This window comes from Desmodus rotundus, chromosome 3 (genome assembly GCF_022682495.2).
Source record: "Desmodus rotundus isolate HL8 chromosome 3, HLdesRot8A.1, whole genome shotgun sequence".
Lineage (NCBI taxonomy): Eukaryota > Metazoa > Chordata > Mammalia > Chiroptera > Phyllostomidae > Desmodus > Desmodus rotundus.
Window position 1 is genome coordinate 170,442,088 of NC_071389.1, and position 14,390 is coordinate 170,456,477.

Sequence of the window (14,390 nt, forward strand, 5' to 3'; positions counted from 1 at the left end):
TCCTCCGTGGTTTCAATTCCGCAGTGGTTCTGTCTCTTACACAGGCTTTCATTACAACTCTGTTGTCACAGATGCACAGCCCAGCAAGTTTAGTTATGGTATAAAGTAACTTTGCACATAGTGTTTACTAGTTCAACAAATAAACATTTATAGAGTTTTAAAAGTTGTTTGTTTCTTGAGCAAACCCTGTATGTATAACTCAGATGCAGAAGTATAAAACAATGCCTAAACTATGTACTATCAGGCATATAAACCAAATAGATAAGTATCAGGTAACGTATTTTATTTAAAACATTAAACTGTGGGAGTTTATACTTTTTCTTAAACACTGCTGCCTTAGCAAACAGTCTGAATGAATTTGAGGCCCTCAAACTTATCAAGCAAACAACCAAGCAACAATTATTTGTTGAGTATCTATGTATTCAAGCCCAAATTGGTACCTGGAAGAATATGAATAAAATGTAAAATATTGTTCCTGCTCTTCCCTCAAACATGTAGGCATGTCATGTGGAGTCCTCATTTGGATCAAACACACAGGCTTGTCATTTGATGTGGGAGACCAAATACTCTTACTGCCCAGTTGCCGAGACAAAGTTACACATGAAAAATGTTAGTAACACAGCACACCTAAAGGTTTTATCATCTGTCGGAGCCAGCAAGTACTATAGATATTCAGAACAGAAGGTCAAAGGAGATGGGAGTCTAGAAACCACAAACACTGATTGAATTCCTACCCCATAAAGCTTGTGTTTTAGTTGGTGGAGGAACACATGCAGAGAGAAATACCTAGCCAGTTGGGTTGGCCATGAATGATGCATTGGGTTTGTGAGGCAGAAGAAAAAACATTCCATGGAAGAAAGAAAGTGCACCACAGAACAACTAAGACAAAAGGAGGCATATACGCCATTCTGGGGAAGAAGGTAGGGGTCACAGGGAGGTGAGAGTGCAGATTAAACTACCACTGTCTCTGGTGAGGGCTCCCTCCTAAAGCCTGGTACAGGCCTCTCATCCTCAATTCCTTTTAGCAGTTAGAAGGAAGGTCGAAAGTTCTTCTTGGGCCTTCGGGGCCTTAAAAATAACCAGTTTAAAATAATCACTAACCCAAAGAGGCATATTTTGTGGTTGCAAGCTTTCCTGCCATTCAGGTTCGTGCTCTTAAGAGAATATGGCAGTATTGGAAGAATGAGACTACAACGGCTGCTTGGGTGTTTTTGGTAAATAGCTCTCTGTCAACTTCTCGAGTTCCACTTCTTTGTGGAGAAAGATAGCAGGCCACATAGAAGTCAGTGTAGATGGCACCAGGCGCTGCATTCTGGTCGACTGAGCAAATGGAGCTAAGGCCGTAGATTCTGGTTTTCCGATTACTAAGCCAACCTGGTTAGTAGGCAGCTGTGTTTCTTTGTCTTTGCACAGTTTACGCTTAACGATGCTTGAGCAAACGGAATAAGCAACCGCTAGGAGGTACTCGAGCTATGCGTCGGACGCCGAGGCAAGCATAGAGCATTAACAGTGGGTCCATCCGCTCCGCGGGTCCAGGCGGGTGGCACTTTTCCAAGGTCGAGGTTGCGAAGAACTAGTCCGTGGAGCGAGAAAGATCAGTAAGAACAAGGGCTCTTTAACTTAAAAGGTGGAGTTGGCGAATGGGCTTCCAAGTCACCGTCGCGTCGGGAGGTGTGCGTCCTTGGGAACCAGCTACCTACACATCTGGCTGCAGCAACGCCTTTCCCTGCAGGGCGGAGGGGAGGCGGAGGACTCCGACGTGCACGCACCTCCTCGCGCGCGCGCGCGGGCCCGTGAGCGTCGGTGTGTCTGTGTGTGTGCACGCGTTCGCGCGCGCGGGTGTTGGTTGGAGCTCCGGCTCCGGGACTGGGTGATGAGGGTGGGAGCCCAGGAAGAGATAAATCTCCCCCGGCCTCCTCGCGTCTCACTGCAGGTCAATAACCAACCAGGTACAGAGAGACCAGGGTGACCCGGCAGGGTGACAGTTCCTGCACGCCGGCTGCGTGTCTACGGTCTGGTTACTAGCCAGTCTCTGCAACACTGAAGGGTATATATGTATACACACGTATATGTATATGCGAGTGTATATATATATAATTTTTTATTGTTTGCCTCTATCTCCGGAGAGCAAGGGCGGAAGAGAGGGCCGCACGCTCCAGCCGAGCGTCGCGGATCTGAACGGGTCGAAGGAGGCAATTTTGCGAATGGGGGAGGGAGGGGGACCTTGATTTCCACCAATCCCCGGGCGTTTGTCTGCGAAGTCCGGGGCGCAGCGGAAGGCTGCGGCGCGCTGCTGAATTAACTGATGAGAGCGAATTCTTTTCTTCTCCTGGAGAGGGGGGGAGTGAGGGTCCTGGCTGACGAGGCGGAGAAGCCCGAGGCAGGATAGCGGTCCCGGGCCGCCGTGGAAATTTCCAAGGACTTGGCGCGGCGCAGAGAGCGCGTCTCGGGTGGGGGGGGGGGTGCCTGGCAGCGCGGGAGGCGGGGAGAAACGGCGAAGGGCGCAGGAGCATCTCTCAGAAGGGGACGCCGCGGACCAAATGTCTGGGAGGGAGCCCAGCGGCTCCCCGGACCCAAGCGGAGAACCACAGTGATGCTGCAGAACCAGGGGGAGCGATTCGCCGCCGTCGCTCTCCGCGCTCGCGGAGACCCCCAATGCCCGCCTTCTGCAGGGGAAGCGACCATGGCCACAGCTTGTGACTTTGCCCCTGGCCACTTCCCTTAGGAAAAAAAAAAAAATCCTTGAAAAAGTTGCATTTAAAAAATCCTTGCTCCGACCTTTGGGGCCGTGAGGGCTGAAGAAGCGTTTGTGCAAGTGCAAGCAAGAAAGTGAAAGGTGTGTGTGCATGGGGGCTGGCGGTGGGGGCGCCCTCCGTTGCCACTTCGCCTAGCGTGGTGCTGAGGCTCTGGTCTTGGCCCCCCGCCCCTCACGCCGGGACCCTGGGGCTGCGATGAGCCCCTGCGGGCGGGCCCGGCGACACACAGCCAGAGGGGCCATGGCTGTACTGGCGTGCAAGTTCCCGCGGACCCGGCTGCCAGTGGGAGCCAGTGCCCTCTGCGTCGTGGTCCTCTGTTGGCTCTACATCTTCCCCGTCTACCGGCTGCCCGACGAGAAGGAGATCGTGCAGGGGGTGCTGCAACAGGGTACGGCGTGGAGGAGGAACCAGACAGCCGCCAGACTTTTCAGGTACTCCTGCCCTCCCGGCTCCTCCCCGCTCGCGTCCTTTCCTCCCAGTGCGCCGAGAACAGGGTCACCAGCGACGACCGCCTCGCAGAGGCAACCTTTTCATGCAGGCTTTCTTGTCCTACTCCCTTTCCTTTCCATTCCCAGCCTGGAGACTTTAGTCAGAAGCCCTTCCCACGCCTTACTCCAAGAGGTGTGCAGACACCTGCTTTGTCCATATAAAAAGCCTGTGCGCATTGCTGGCCAAGCCTGAGTTGTATTCAACCATTAGGAAATAACTGGTGGGAAGGAGAACTCAGGCGAACTTTATGCCTAGCCCTTAATGAGAATTTATTTCTCCGTCTCTGTAGACGTTTGAAGCTATAGAGAGCTAGAAGCAGGTAGGGGATGCGTTAATGAGGTTAGGCAAATGGTTGGCAACATAAATCACTCATGGGGGAGTAATGGCCAAGTGAAAACATGCACACTCAGCCAGGCTCCAGTGGCTTTGTGTAGTGTGCCCGTAACAAACACAGGGCACTCACGGATGCCCTACTAAGAGCCAGGTGCTATGTGATTTTATGTTGAGGTCTCAACAACTTTCTAATAACAGATGCTAACCCCATCTTATCAACCGCAAACCCAGTCTTTAGAAGGGTAAGCTATTTCCCCAAGGTCATGTACTTTTGAAGCCTCGCTGCTGGAATTTTCATCACAAAACCTCTAAACCTCCCAGATCTTTGTCTTGGCTTAGCCTGGGGAAGCCTTTTGAAAGATGGGAGATTGCTTTGAGAAAGGACTTAAAATCAGAAAACAAACACAAAACTATAACCAGTTTGGATACCGGAAGTCTGAGGATCACCCAGAGGTTGTAGTTTCCTTTTGTTTCTGGGAATTTCAGTTTAAGTGTCTAAAAATAAGTTCTTGTCAGGAGGGGTTTTATGTGTATTGGAAGGAAGGTAGAGCTGCTTCCCCTTCCTGTCCACTTCCCTGGGCATGTTGGGGGGACACACTGGTGCTTCCACCACTGCCAGGCATCCCTTTCACCGTCAGCCCCTGGGGCTGAGGATGCTGCAGTTGGCTCTTTTGTGATTTTAGTGGACTGAATGGGAAGTGCTTTCCTTAGCTCTGCAGACGATCTTTCAAGCAGTATATGGGCAGGCGAGAACCAAATGTAAACATTTTTCATTACTGTTACAAATCTTCAGAAATACCTATAAATTTAAAAAACAACTTAAAAAACATATGGTTTCCCTCCTCATTTCAGGCCTGCTCCTGGAAAGAAGGTCAAAGAGCTAATAGCCAATTCTTTCAGGGAAGGTTGCCGAATTCTCCTTTAAACTTGGAAGGCAAGACTTCTCTTCTCACTCTTTTTAGATTTCTTCTTTCGTTAAGTTTAAAACCACCCGTTAAGTTTAAAACCACCCCACTCCCCTTAAAAGGATATAAGGGTTAATCTTCTTTCATCTCCACAGTATTGAGTGTGGGATTCAAAAGCACCCAAAAGGCAAAGCATCCAGCAATTCTTTTCTCTAAAGACAGAAAGCACTTTCAGTTCAAGTAGTATAAGGAAATGAGTTAAAAACTTCTCATTGGTTTGCAATGAAAGAGTCTTTTTTTTTTTTTTGTATAGGAGGAGGAATAATGAAGCTTTGTTAGAGAATAGATTTCTTTTGGAGGACATAACCAAGTGGAAAATGCTTCATATTCTGAGAAACACAGGCTGAGAGTTTCAGAAACACATTTGGCCCTTGCTGTGTGTAGCCTGGAGTAATCTGCAGTGTGTTTGGCTGTCCTTTGGTCTATCTCTCTGTGCAGAGAATTACTTGTGGGACACACACTACAAAAACTGCCCAAACACACCCCTCAAAGTTAGTGTCTGTAAAACGGTGTGAGAGGCACTGTTGTTTACTGAAAAGAGTTTGGGTTTCAGAGTAGAAACCTGAAGTTTTAGACTGACTGTCATGACTGCTGTTTAGGTAAACAGCAGAGCATCTTTGGCAAGTTACTTGATCTCTTTGAGTCTTAGTTTCTTTTTTTATAAATGGGATAATAACATTTACCTTGCAGGGTTGGTATAAGGGTTAAATAAAAAAAAAAAAAGGATGCTAAGTGTTTGGCTCACAGTCAATGTTATTATTATAATTGTTAAAATTACAATTTTCTGTATATGTTATAACTTAAAGACAGCTTGCCAGCCCATATGAATTTTGAATGTATCACCTGCCAAATTTGAAAAGAAACTTGATTGGGCCATATCTGCCCACCTTATATCCCTCACACTTACGCTGATAAACAGGGACAAGGAGTATAAAATGATCATAAAATTATCATGGTTTATTAAGTCAAAGAATTCTTTTATTCTCATGTTAAAATCCACTGTTTTCTGCCCTGGCTGGTGTGGCTCAGTGGATTGAACGCCAGCCTGAGAACCAAAGGGTCACCAGTTCAATTCCCAGTCAGGGCACATGCCTAGGTTGCAAGCCAGGTCCCCAGTTGGGGGAGCTCAAGAGGCAACCACACATTGATGTTTCTCTCCCTCTCTTTCTCCCTCCCTTCCCCTCTCAAATAAAATCTTAAAAAATAAATAAATAAAATCTTTTAAAAAATCCACTGTTTTCTTTTAATTATCTGGATTGTTAGTATGGGAGTAGTAGTGTTTGTTAAATATTAGGTTAGACAGAAGACTATTATGTGTAGGAGACCCTACTTTGGCAAACAGGTACCTGCATTTTCCAGTTTGAAATATGATCTGCACAAATATATGCATGTACATGTGTATACAAATACATATATACATATACATATATACATGTATATATTTGTGCAGAATATAAATATATATACACAAATGTACAATATGTGCTTATGTATGGGGATATATGCACATTTATTCATAAACCATGGAATGATATCATGTATATGTACACATTCATATATACATATATACAAATGTGATCAATTGAACATTATTTAATGAGTGACTGCTATGGACCAGTTAAGAGTTAGGTCCTGGGGCATAGGAGTGAATAGGATGGACAGATTTCTCCCTCTGAGAAAGCTTACCTGTGCTAGGAAGCAGCTGATGGAAACAAACCGGTAAGGAAATACGATGGTTGCAAGTGCTGTGAAATGCTGTGAGGACAAGAGAAAGTGTTTCGCTATGTTTATGAGAATTTCACATTATATTGGCCCCCTGTGCTTTCATTTACTTTTGTGATTTTCTTCTCCTAGCTCACAGCTTGTTAAGTCCTCACTTCTCAGAGAGGAACCTTGACAAATCCCATAGGAAAGGGCAATAAGAAAGTAACAAGGCTGCAAGAATTTTGAACTAAATAGGAAGTTTTCCTAACATCCATGTGGCAATAGAAAGGTAAAGAAATCAATTGGCCCTATCACAGAAACTTAAGGAAATTTCTATGTAGCTCTTGTTGCTTCTGACAGAGCAGTCAAGTAGTGTGGGGAAATGCAAAACCAAAGTGACTTTTGGCTCTCCCTGTCCTTATCCATTTTATTTGCTTCTCAGAAGTTAACTGATTTCAGAATTTATGTACAAGGCTTTATTCTTGGCACCTGACATGGTAACAATGACAACAACAAAACCAACAAATAAGTTGGCACTTATTATTTGTATTGCACTATACTGTAAGTGCTTTAAATGTATTGTCCCATTTTATTCTCCTTAGAACCTTGTGTAAGTGAATACATTATATATTTATAAAGATGAACATGCCCTGGTCCCTGTCATCAAGGAATTTGCTGTGAACCATGGGACAGGCATGCATACATACAGTTAACTAACCAACTGGAAATAGGGCCATCAAAGAGAGGCAGCAGAGCTGAGTGAAAGGCTTAGGGATTCAGGAGCTGTCAGTACATGGTTGGAATTCTGGATGTAACCCTTTCTCATTGTGTGGTCATTGGTAAGTTTATCTCAGCTTCCCCATGTGTAAAATGAGGTTTATAATCATGTTCTATAAGTCTGTAGTGAAAATCACATGGGAGCATACAGGAAACACCTAGAATGATGCTCACCACATACCTCTGGATACTATATGTTAGTTATAACAACAGAAGCAAGCAAAGTGTTGGGGAAGTTTGTGGAACATGGCATTTAATTCTATCGAAAGGAGGGAAATCAGAGAGGAGGTGGCGGTTGTACTAAGCCTTGAAGGATGGTAAGATGGGGTAGTAGTTGGAGGTGAGGGCAGAAGGATGCTCCAGGCAGAGATAATAGCAAAGGCCCAAGCAGGGAGGTTTGGAAGTGCCTGCTGTGCTTCTTGTATAGAGTTAGTAAGTAGCCCATGGAAAACAACGTAGTAGAAATGTAGAAAAGGTACCTTTTTCCCCATTCTCCCCCCACCCCCTCCCTGCTGGTAACCTTCCATGTGATCTCTATTTCTGTGAATCTGCTCCTTTTCTAGTTGTTTGCTTAGTTTGTTTTTTTGTTTTGTTTTTTAGATTCAGTTGTTGATAGTTGTGAGTTTGTTGTCATTTTACTGTTCTTATTTTTGATCTTATTTTTCTTAGATAAGTCCTTTTAACATTTCAGATATTAAGGGCTTGGTGATGATGAACTCCTATAACTTGACCTTTTCTGGGAAGCACTTTATCTGTCCTTCCATTCTAAATGATAGCTTTGCTGAATAGAGTCATCTTGGGCGTAGGTCCTTGCCTTTCAAAATCTTTCCAGCCCCTTCTTGCCTGCAAGGTTTCTTTTGAGAAATCGGCTGATAGTATGATGGACACTCCTTTGTAGGTAACTGTCTCCTTTTCTCTTGCTGCTTTTAAGATTCTCTCCTTATCTTTAATCTTGGGTAATGTAATTAGGATGTACTTTTGTGTGTCCTTCCTTGGGTCCAAATTTTTTGGGGCTCTCTGAGTTTCCTGGAGTTCCTGGAAGTCTATTTCCTTTGCCAGATTGGGGAAGTTCTTCATTATTTTTTCAAATAAGATTTCAATGTCTTGCTCTTCCTCTTCTTCTTCTGGTACCCCTATAATTTGGATGTTGGAATGTTTAAAGATGTCCTGGAGGTTCCTAAGCCTCTCTTCATTTTTTTGAATTCTTGTTTCTTCACTCCTTTCTGGTTGAATGTTTGTTTCTTCCTTCTGGTCTAAACCATTGATTTGAGTCCTGGTTTCCTTCCCTCACTGTTGGTTCCCTGTACATTTTCCTTTATTTAACTTTTCATAGCTTTCATTTTTTCCTCTATTTTGCAACCATTCTCAACCATTTCTGTGAGCATCCTGATTATCAGTGTTTTGAACTGTGCATCTGACAGGTTGGCTATGTCTTCATTGCTTAGTTGTATTTTTTCTGGAGCTTTAATCTGTTCTTTCACTTGGGCCACATTTTTTTTTTTTGTCTTGGCGGGCCTGTTATGTAGTAAGGGGTGGAGCCTTAGGTGTTCACTGAGCCAGGGCAACCCATGTGGCTGCGTTGTGATGCTGTATGTGGGGGAGGGGTCCAAGACAGAACAATGCCACTTGCTCAGCTCTCTGCCAGCTTTCAGTCACTTCCCCCGCTACCCACAAGCAAATTGGGCCCCTCTAGTGCTCATTCCTAGGTGGGTGGGTTTGTGTACGTTTTAGGACCCTGTGGATCTCTCCAATGAACTCTCCTGTGAGGCTGGGAGTTTCTCCCGCCGCCTTAACCCCCACAGGTGTTTTCAGTCAGAGGTTTGAGGCTTCATTTCCCCGTGCTGGAGCCCTGGGTTGTGCGGTCTGTCTCGCTCCCCAGTTGTTCCTCTCTGTTTATCTGCACACAAATGTGGGACCACCCGCTCCACCAGCAGCTGCCTTGAGGTGCGTCTTCTCTGCTCCGGCTGCCCAACTCCACCCCTACTGGTGTGGATGAATGTTGCTTCTTTAACTCCTTGGTTGTCAGACTTCCATACAGTTCCATTTTCTGATAGTTCTCGTTATTTTTTGTTTATAAATTTGTTGTTTTCCTTCTTTTGGTTGTGTGAGGAGGCAAAGTGTATCTACCTATGCCTCTATCTTGTCTGGAAATCCCAGGTAACAATCTCTGAATGTGCTTAAGATGTGGCTTTGGGTAAAGGGGTAAAATATATGGTGATAGGAGAAGGTTCAAATTTGGGTGGTAAACACAGTGCAATATACAGATGATGTATTATAGAATTGTGTACTTGAAACCTATATAATTTTATTAACCAATGTCACCCCAGTGAATTTAATAAAAAGGTATAAAAACAGCAGCAAAAAATTCACCAAAAAATTCACCACTTTACCTTAAAGTAAGGTAAAGTAAATTCACCTTACTTTATACCAGGCACTATAATAACCCATTAAATACATTACTACACTTAAAAAAAAAAAGTGAAATAAACAAACATCAAGTATCCAAGGATACTGGCTGTGTGCCAGCTATCAGTAGAGACGACACATCATTGTTATATGTGGATTTGGGGACCAGGTAACATACGAAAGTACTGGCACCCTGTAAAATAGAGCTGGTGGTAGCTATTCCTCTAAGCAGCCCTGTTTCTCCTTCCTTTCCCAGACTCTGAATGAAACACTACTCTTAGCAGTTCTAGCTTTATATGGCTTTTTTTTCTGCCCCCATTTTTGAATCTAGGCATACCAGAAGCTTCAGGTATTCCCACAGTTGGCCTGGTGGCTGCAGAGGGCACTGGGGGTGGAGGGGATGAGACATAGGTGCAGCAATCTACCTATCTGGGATGTAAGTTTTCTGTTAGCTAAGTTGGGGGACTTGTGGAATTCACTGAGGAAAAAGTGGTTTACTAAGTGGTAGTGATTGAGAAAATAAGCTTCAATTATGTTGCAGATTTACAAATGTGAAAAAAACGTCATGAACAACAACTACAGTAACAAAAGTAAATCATTAATATTTATGGGACACAAAATGTACCAGGCCTGGTTCTTAGTTCTTATATTTGTTATCTTTTTTCCCCACAGCTCCTTAGTAAAGTAGACATTTGTATGTTCTTTGTTTTACAGATAAGGAAAGGGAAGTTCAATGAGATCCTTTAACAAAATGGTGGGGTTGGCTTTCTAACCCAGAATTAGATTCAAAGCCTTCTGGTCCTTCCCTGATAATCCTGGGTAAATGAGACATTGCTGTATGTTTTCTCATATGCTCTGGCCATGATTCCTTCTCCAGCATCATCTCTCATCAGTTTTCCTCTGTAGGCTTTGGTAATTTGGGTAAGGGTTACAGTTCCTGAAATAAGGCAGGCTGCCTTGGTTTTTCTTGGGTCATTCCTTCTGCCTGGGATGTTTTCCTTCAAGGCCACATCTACTGCTCTTCACCTAGCCAGTTCTTACTCATTTTTTGGATCCTGCAGTGTAGTGGTTAAGAGCACACTTTGCAAAATGCTCAAATCCTGATTCCACCATGTGCTGTGTTTTTCAGCAAACCAGCTTTCATTGTCTGTTTCCTCGACTTCTTGTGGTTGTGAGCTTCTTGTAGGATTGTTGGGAGCATTAGAATACATAATGTGTTGAAAATGCTTAGGATTGTTTCTGGCATATAGTTAGAGCTTAATTTATGTTAGCTTTCCTCAAGGCAGCACCCCTAACTCCTTCCTTCCTTCTCATGCTGTGTTAGTAGCTTCTCCCGGCTTTTTAGTTTTTAATACTTTGTACAGATTATTGTGTTTCTATCATTTATCCAAAATATCTACTACTATGTGTCTACCACCATTACCATAGGAGACACTGGAACTATAATAGTGAACTTAACAGAATTCTTACTTTCTTGAAGTTTGGTGGCTAATGAGGGGAGACAAAATGAGTAGAAAAATATATACAAATCTAATATCTGCTAGTGACAGGAGCATTTTTCATGCTATGGTAAAAGTACCAATTTGTCTGCCTTTTCTGCTGATTCATTCATATTTGCATTCCCAGAGCTGAGCACGGTTCCTGGCTCACCTAATTTTTGTTGAATCACTGCGTGAACAAATGTTTCAGGAAGGGGTGGGACCAGATAGCCAGCCTGTCAGTCAACAAACGCTTACTGAGGTCCAGCACCCTCCTTGGCCATGTGGGAATCAAAGGAGTCAATGGCATCCTCTCTGTTCTAAGAGTTCTCACTTTCGAGCAGTGTTTCCTAGTTTCAGCACAACTCACATTTTGGGCTGGATAATTCCTCATTGTACAGTGCTGTTCTGTACATTGTAGAATGTTTGGCAACACCGATAGCCTCTGTCCACTAAATGAAACAAACGCATATGTCTCCAGACTTAGCAAAATGTCTCCTGGCAGGGGACAAAATTGGCCCTGGCTGAGAACCACTGCTTCAGAGAAACAAAACCAACCCAGTTGACAGGATTTGGAAAACCCAGAAAACAGCAGGCCATTGAGAGGCAAATTTGGAAAGTATAAACTATAAATGCTTTGACCCCTGGAAGAGGAGTGAATGAATTGTACTTTGATAGATGCCCAGGTCTTGGTTAGGGAAGGGTAGGAAGAGGGGATGCATTTTGAGGGATTTTCTAGAAGCAGCTGTCTCTGTTGAAAGCTTGTGTGAGAGCTGGGTTGGCTTCTCATCCGTGGCCTCCTTAGGCCCTGACCAGAGGAGCCCACATGCCGCTCCTCCTATGGTTTCACCCCTTCTTTAAGAGGGCAGGGCATCAGTGGCACCTGTGTAGACCTTGGACAATTCCCTGCCCAAATGACCCCAGGCCACTTTCACAGCCTGTCTGCCTACATGGGGCATTTCCCCCATCCCCTGTCCTGAGAGTGGCTTGTGCCTCTGCTATGTGCACTCCTGGGCTCGAGGAATGGCCAAGGAACAGCTCTTTGTGGGAAAAGAAGGCTGTGGAAGGAACTTGGATATGGGATCGAGGGGGTCGCTTGTAAACTTGGGGGGATTCTCTCCCTTGTTGCCCTGTCTAGTACCAAACTTCTTAGAGTCTGAGAAGCCTAAATATGAGTTTCGCATTTGAGGTTTGTAGTGCAGGTATATTTGTCCTGGGAAAAGGATAGGGGGGTGGGACACATTTTGTATTTGCTGATTTGATTGTAACTTTAAAATATTTAAGTACATTTGTACCTTTGTCCTTTGTCTTGCAAATGAGTGTGGTGTTTTGCAGCTTTGGGATCCCCATTGCTCTTCATTTTGGAGGGGAGGGGTTAGGAAGCTAGTTGGATCAATTGAATAATTATATATGTTAGTGTGGAGCGTGGCCAGTTTGTCTTCTGACAGAGCTGTGAATCACCTTGGAAGTGATGCTGACCGAATATCACTAACGAAATCTCTTATGATGGAATTGATAAATATGGATTAATAATACTTTGTAGTTTTTCATTCCATGTTGTCTCTATTGGGAGCTGTGTGGCCTTGGGCAAGCTGCTTAACCTCTGTATTTGTTTTTTTTAACCTGAAAAATAGTATACTATGCTAACCCACTTCATGGGGCTATGACAAGAATTAAGTGAGATAATTAGTGTAGAATCCATAGCCGTCTGCACCTGACTGGTGAGATGACAGGACACTTGTTCCCACATAAAAAGAGCCTGGACTTTCCGGCCTCAGAGAATCAGGTTTCGATCCTGGTTCTCTCATTTATTAACTTTATTAACTTGGAAAATTTATTTGGCCTTTCTAAGCCTTAGCTGTGAGTGCATTACTTACCTTGAGAGGATTAGGTGCTGATTAATTGCTAATTATGAAGCCATAATGATGAGTGGAGCTGCTTCCTGGGACCTACCCCCGGCCTATTGCTTGTGCCGTCAGTAATGGAATATATACCATACCAGTGAAATGTGACCTCACGCCACGCCACGCCGTCGGCTTCCACAGTGTTAGCACCAAGGATGTTATAAAACGGCCCGCAGTATTTGAAGGAAGGTGGCAGAGCCCAGCCGTAAGTCACCCGTTTATTCACTCATTTGCCCACATTTACCATGCCTACCATGTGCCAGTCAGGTGCTGGGGTAGAGTGATGAGAGTAGGACATGGTTCCCGATTTCATAAAATTTACAGTCTAGTCTGGTGTCATTAATTAAGTCAGGAAGGAATTGAGTAATGTAGTGTTCCAAGGTTTATAGTTTGTTTCGGATAATTATGCTGACTTTCGAAGCTATTGATTTTTCCCCTTTCTGTTAGACTGTCTGGTAGCTGTAGCATCGTGAGAGAGGAAAGTAGCCAAGGCCGTAAGAGCTGTGTCACTCCTTTAATTAGGTGCCAGGAAGAAGCTGAAATGAATTCAGAGTTATGCATTCTTCATTATTCAGGGCTTAAGTAACAGACTCCACTACCAGAGATTTTCAAGTGAGTATAATGAGAAAGCACTTTTAAAAAAAAAACAACAAAAAAACAAAAACCAAAGTGCCTGCTCCACTTATTGATGCAACAAATATATACAAGATTTTATGTTCCCTATGCTTATTTAAACAATTTATAGTGTTTATTGTATGTCTGATTTTGGAAGTAATAGATACTTACTCTAGAAAAATTGTAAATGTAGTAAAAAGGAGAAAAAACACTCAATTTCAGCCATCAGAAGCATTTATTGCAAACACTGTTCCTTTTGTGCAGACTTACTGGCACGTGCGTGTGTATTACTAAATTGCGTATATTTTGTATATTTAGTTTTCTACCCTCTTTTATTCTTTCAATGTTGTATCTTCAGCATTTTCTCATATAGTTAAGTAATTTTAGCTTTCAAGTTTATGATAAAATAGCTTTATGGTTTTCATTTTGGAAAATAATATTTATAGTGAGTTAAAAATGTTATAATATCAGAACAAATCACTTTCTTCAAAAAGGTCCTTTAAAAGGATATTGAAACTTATGTTTAGATTTTTAAAAATTTCTCCATATATATTTAATAGATACTAAACATGGGAAATAAAAAACCTTTAAAGAACTCTACTTTCTTAAAGTTGGCATTTAAATAACAAGAACAATACTCTTTTTCTTTGTAAAGAGGACTGACGTTTAATCACCTAGAGCCAAACATTGCTAATAGGTTGGTCTATATTCTTCCAGACTAATCTATGCCTCTGTGTGTATGTGTATACAACAAAAATATAATGCATTTGACAGTACATTGTGAATATTTTTCCGGTAACAATGTATCTGGGTCTACATTATCCATTTTTAAGGACTGCAAGATTTTCTTTTGTTAGGGTAGTTAACAACGAGTTAAGTAATCCACTGTTACTGGGCATTCATGTTGCTGCAGTTTCTCACCTTTATAAATAACCGTGTGATGAACATCTTTGTGTATCTATC

General features: G+C 43.2%; 1 protein-coding gene across 1 annotated transcript in view; it reads left to right on the forward strand.

Moving 5' to 3' along the window:
• Positions 1-2,356: 2,356 nt before the first annotated feature.
• The window catches only part of ST8SIA1 (ST8 alpha-N-acetyl-neuraminide alpha-2,8-sialyltransferase 1), a 122,620-nt gene continuing 110,586 nt past the window's right edge, over positions 2,357-14,390 (forward strand). Inside the window, exon 1 of the mRNA XM_024575697.4 lies at positions 2,357-3,187. Coding sequence (XP_024431465.1) covers positions 2,952-3,187 — 236 coding nt within the window. The 5' untranslated portion in view covers positions 2,357-2,951. The remainder of the gene's footprint in view (positions 3,188-14,390) is intronic.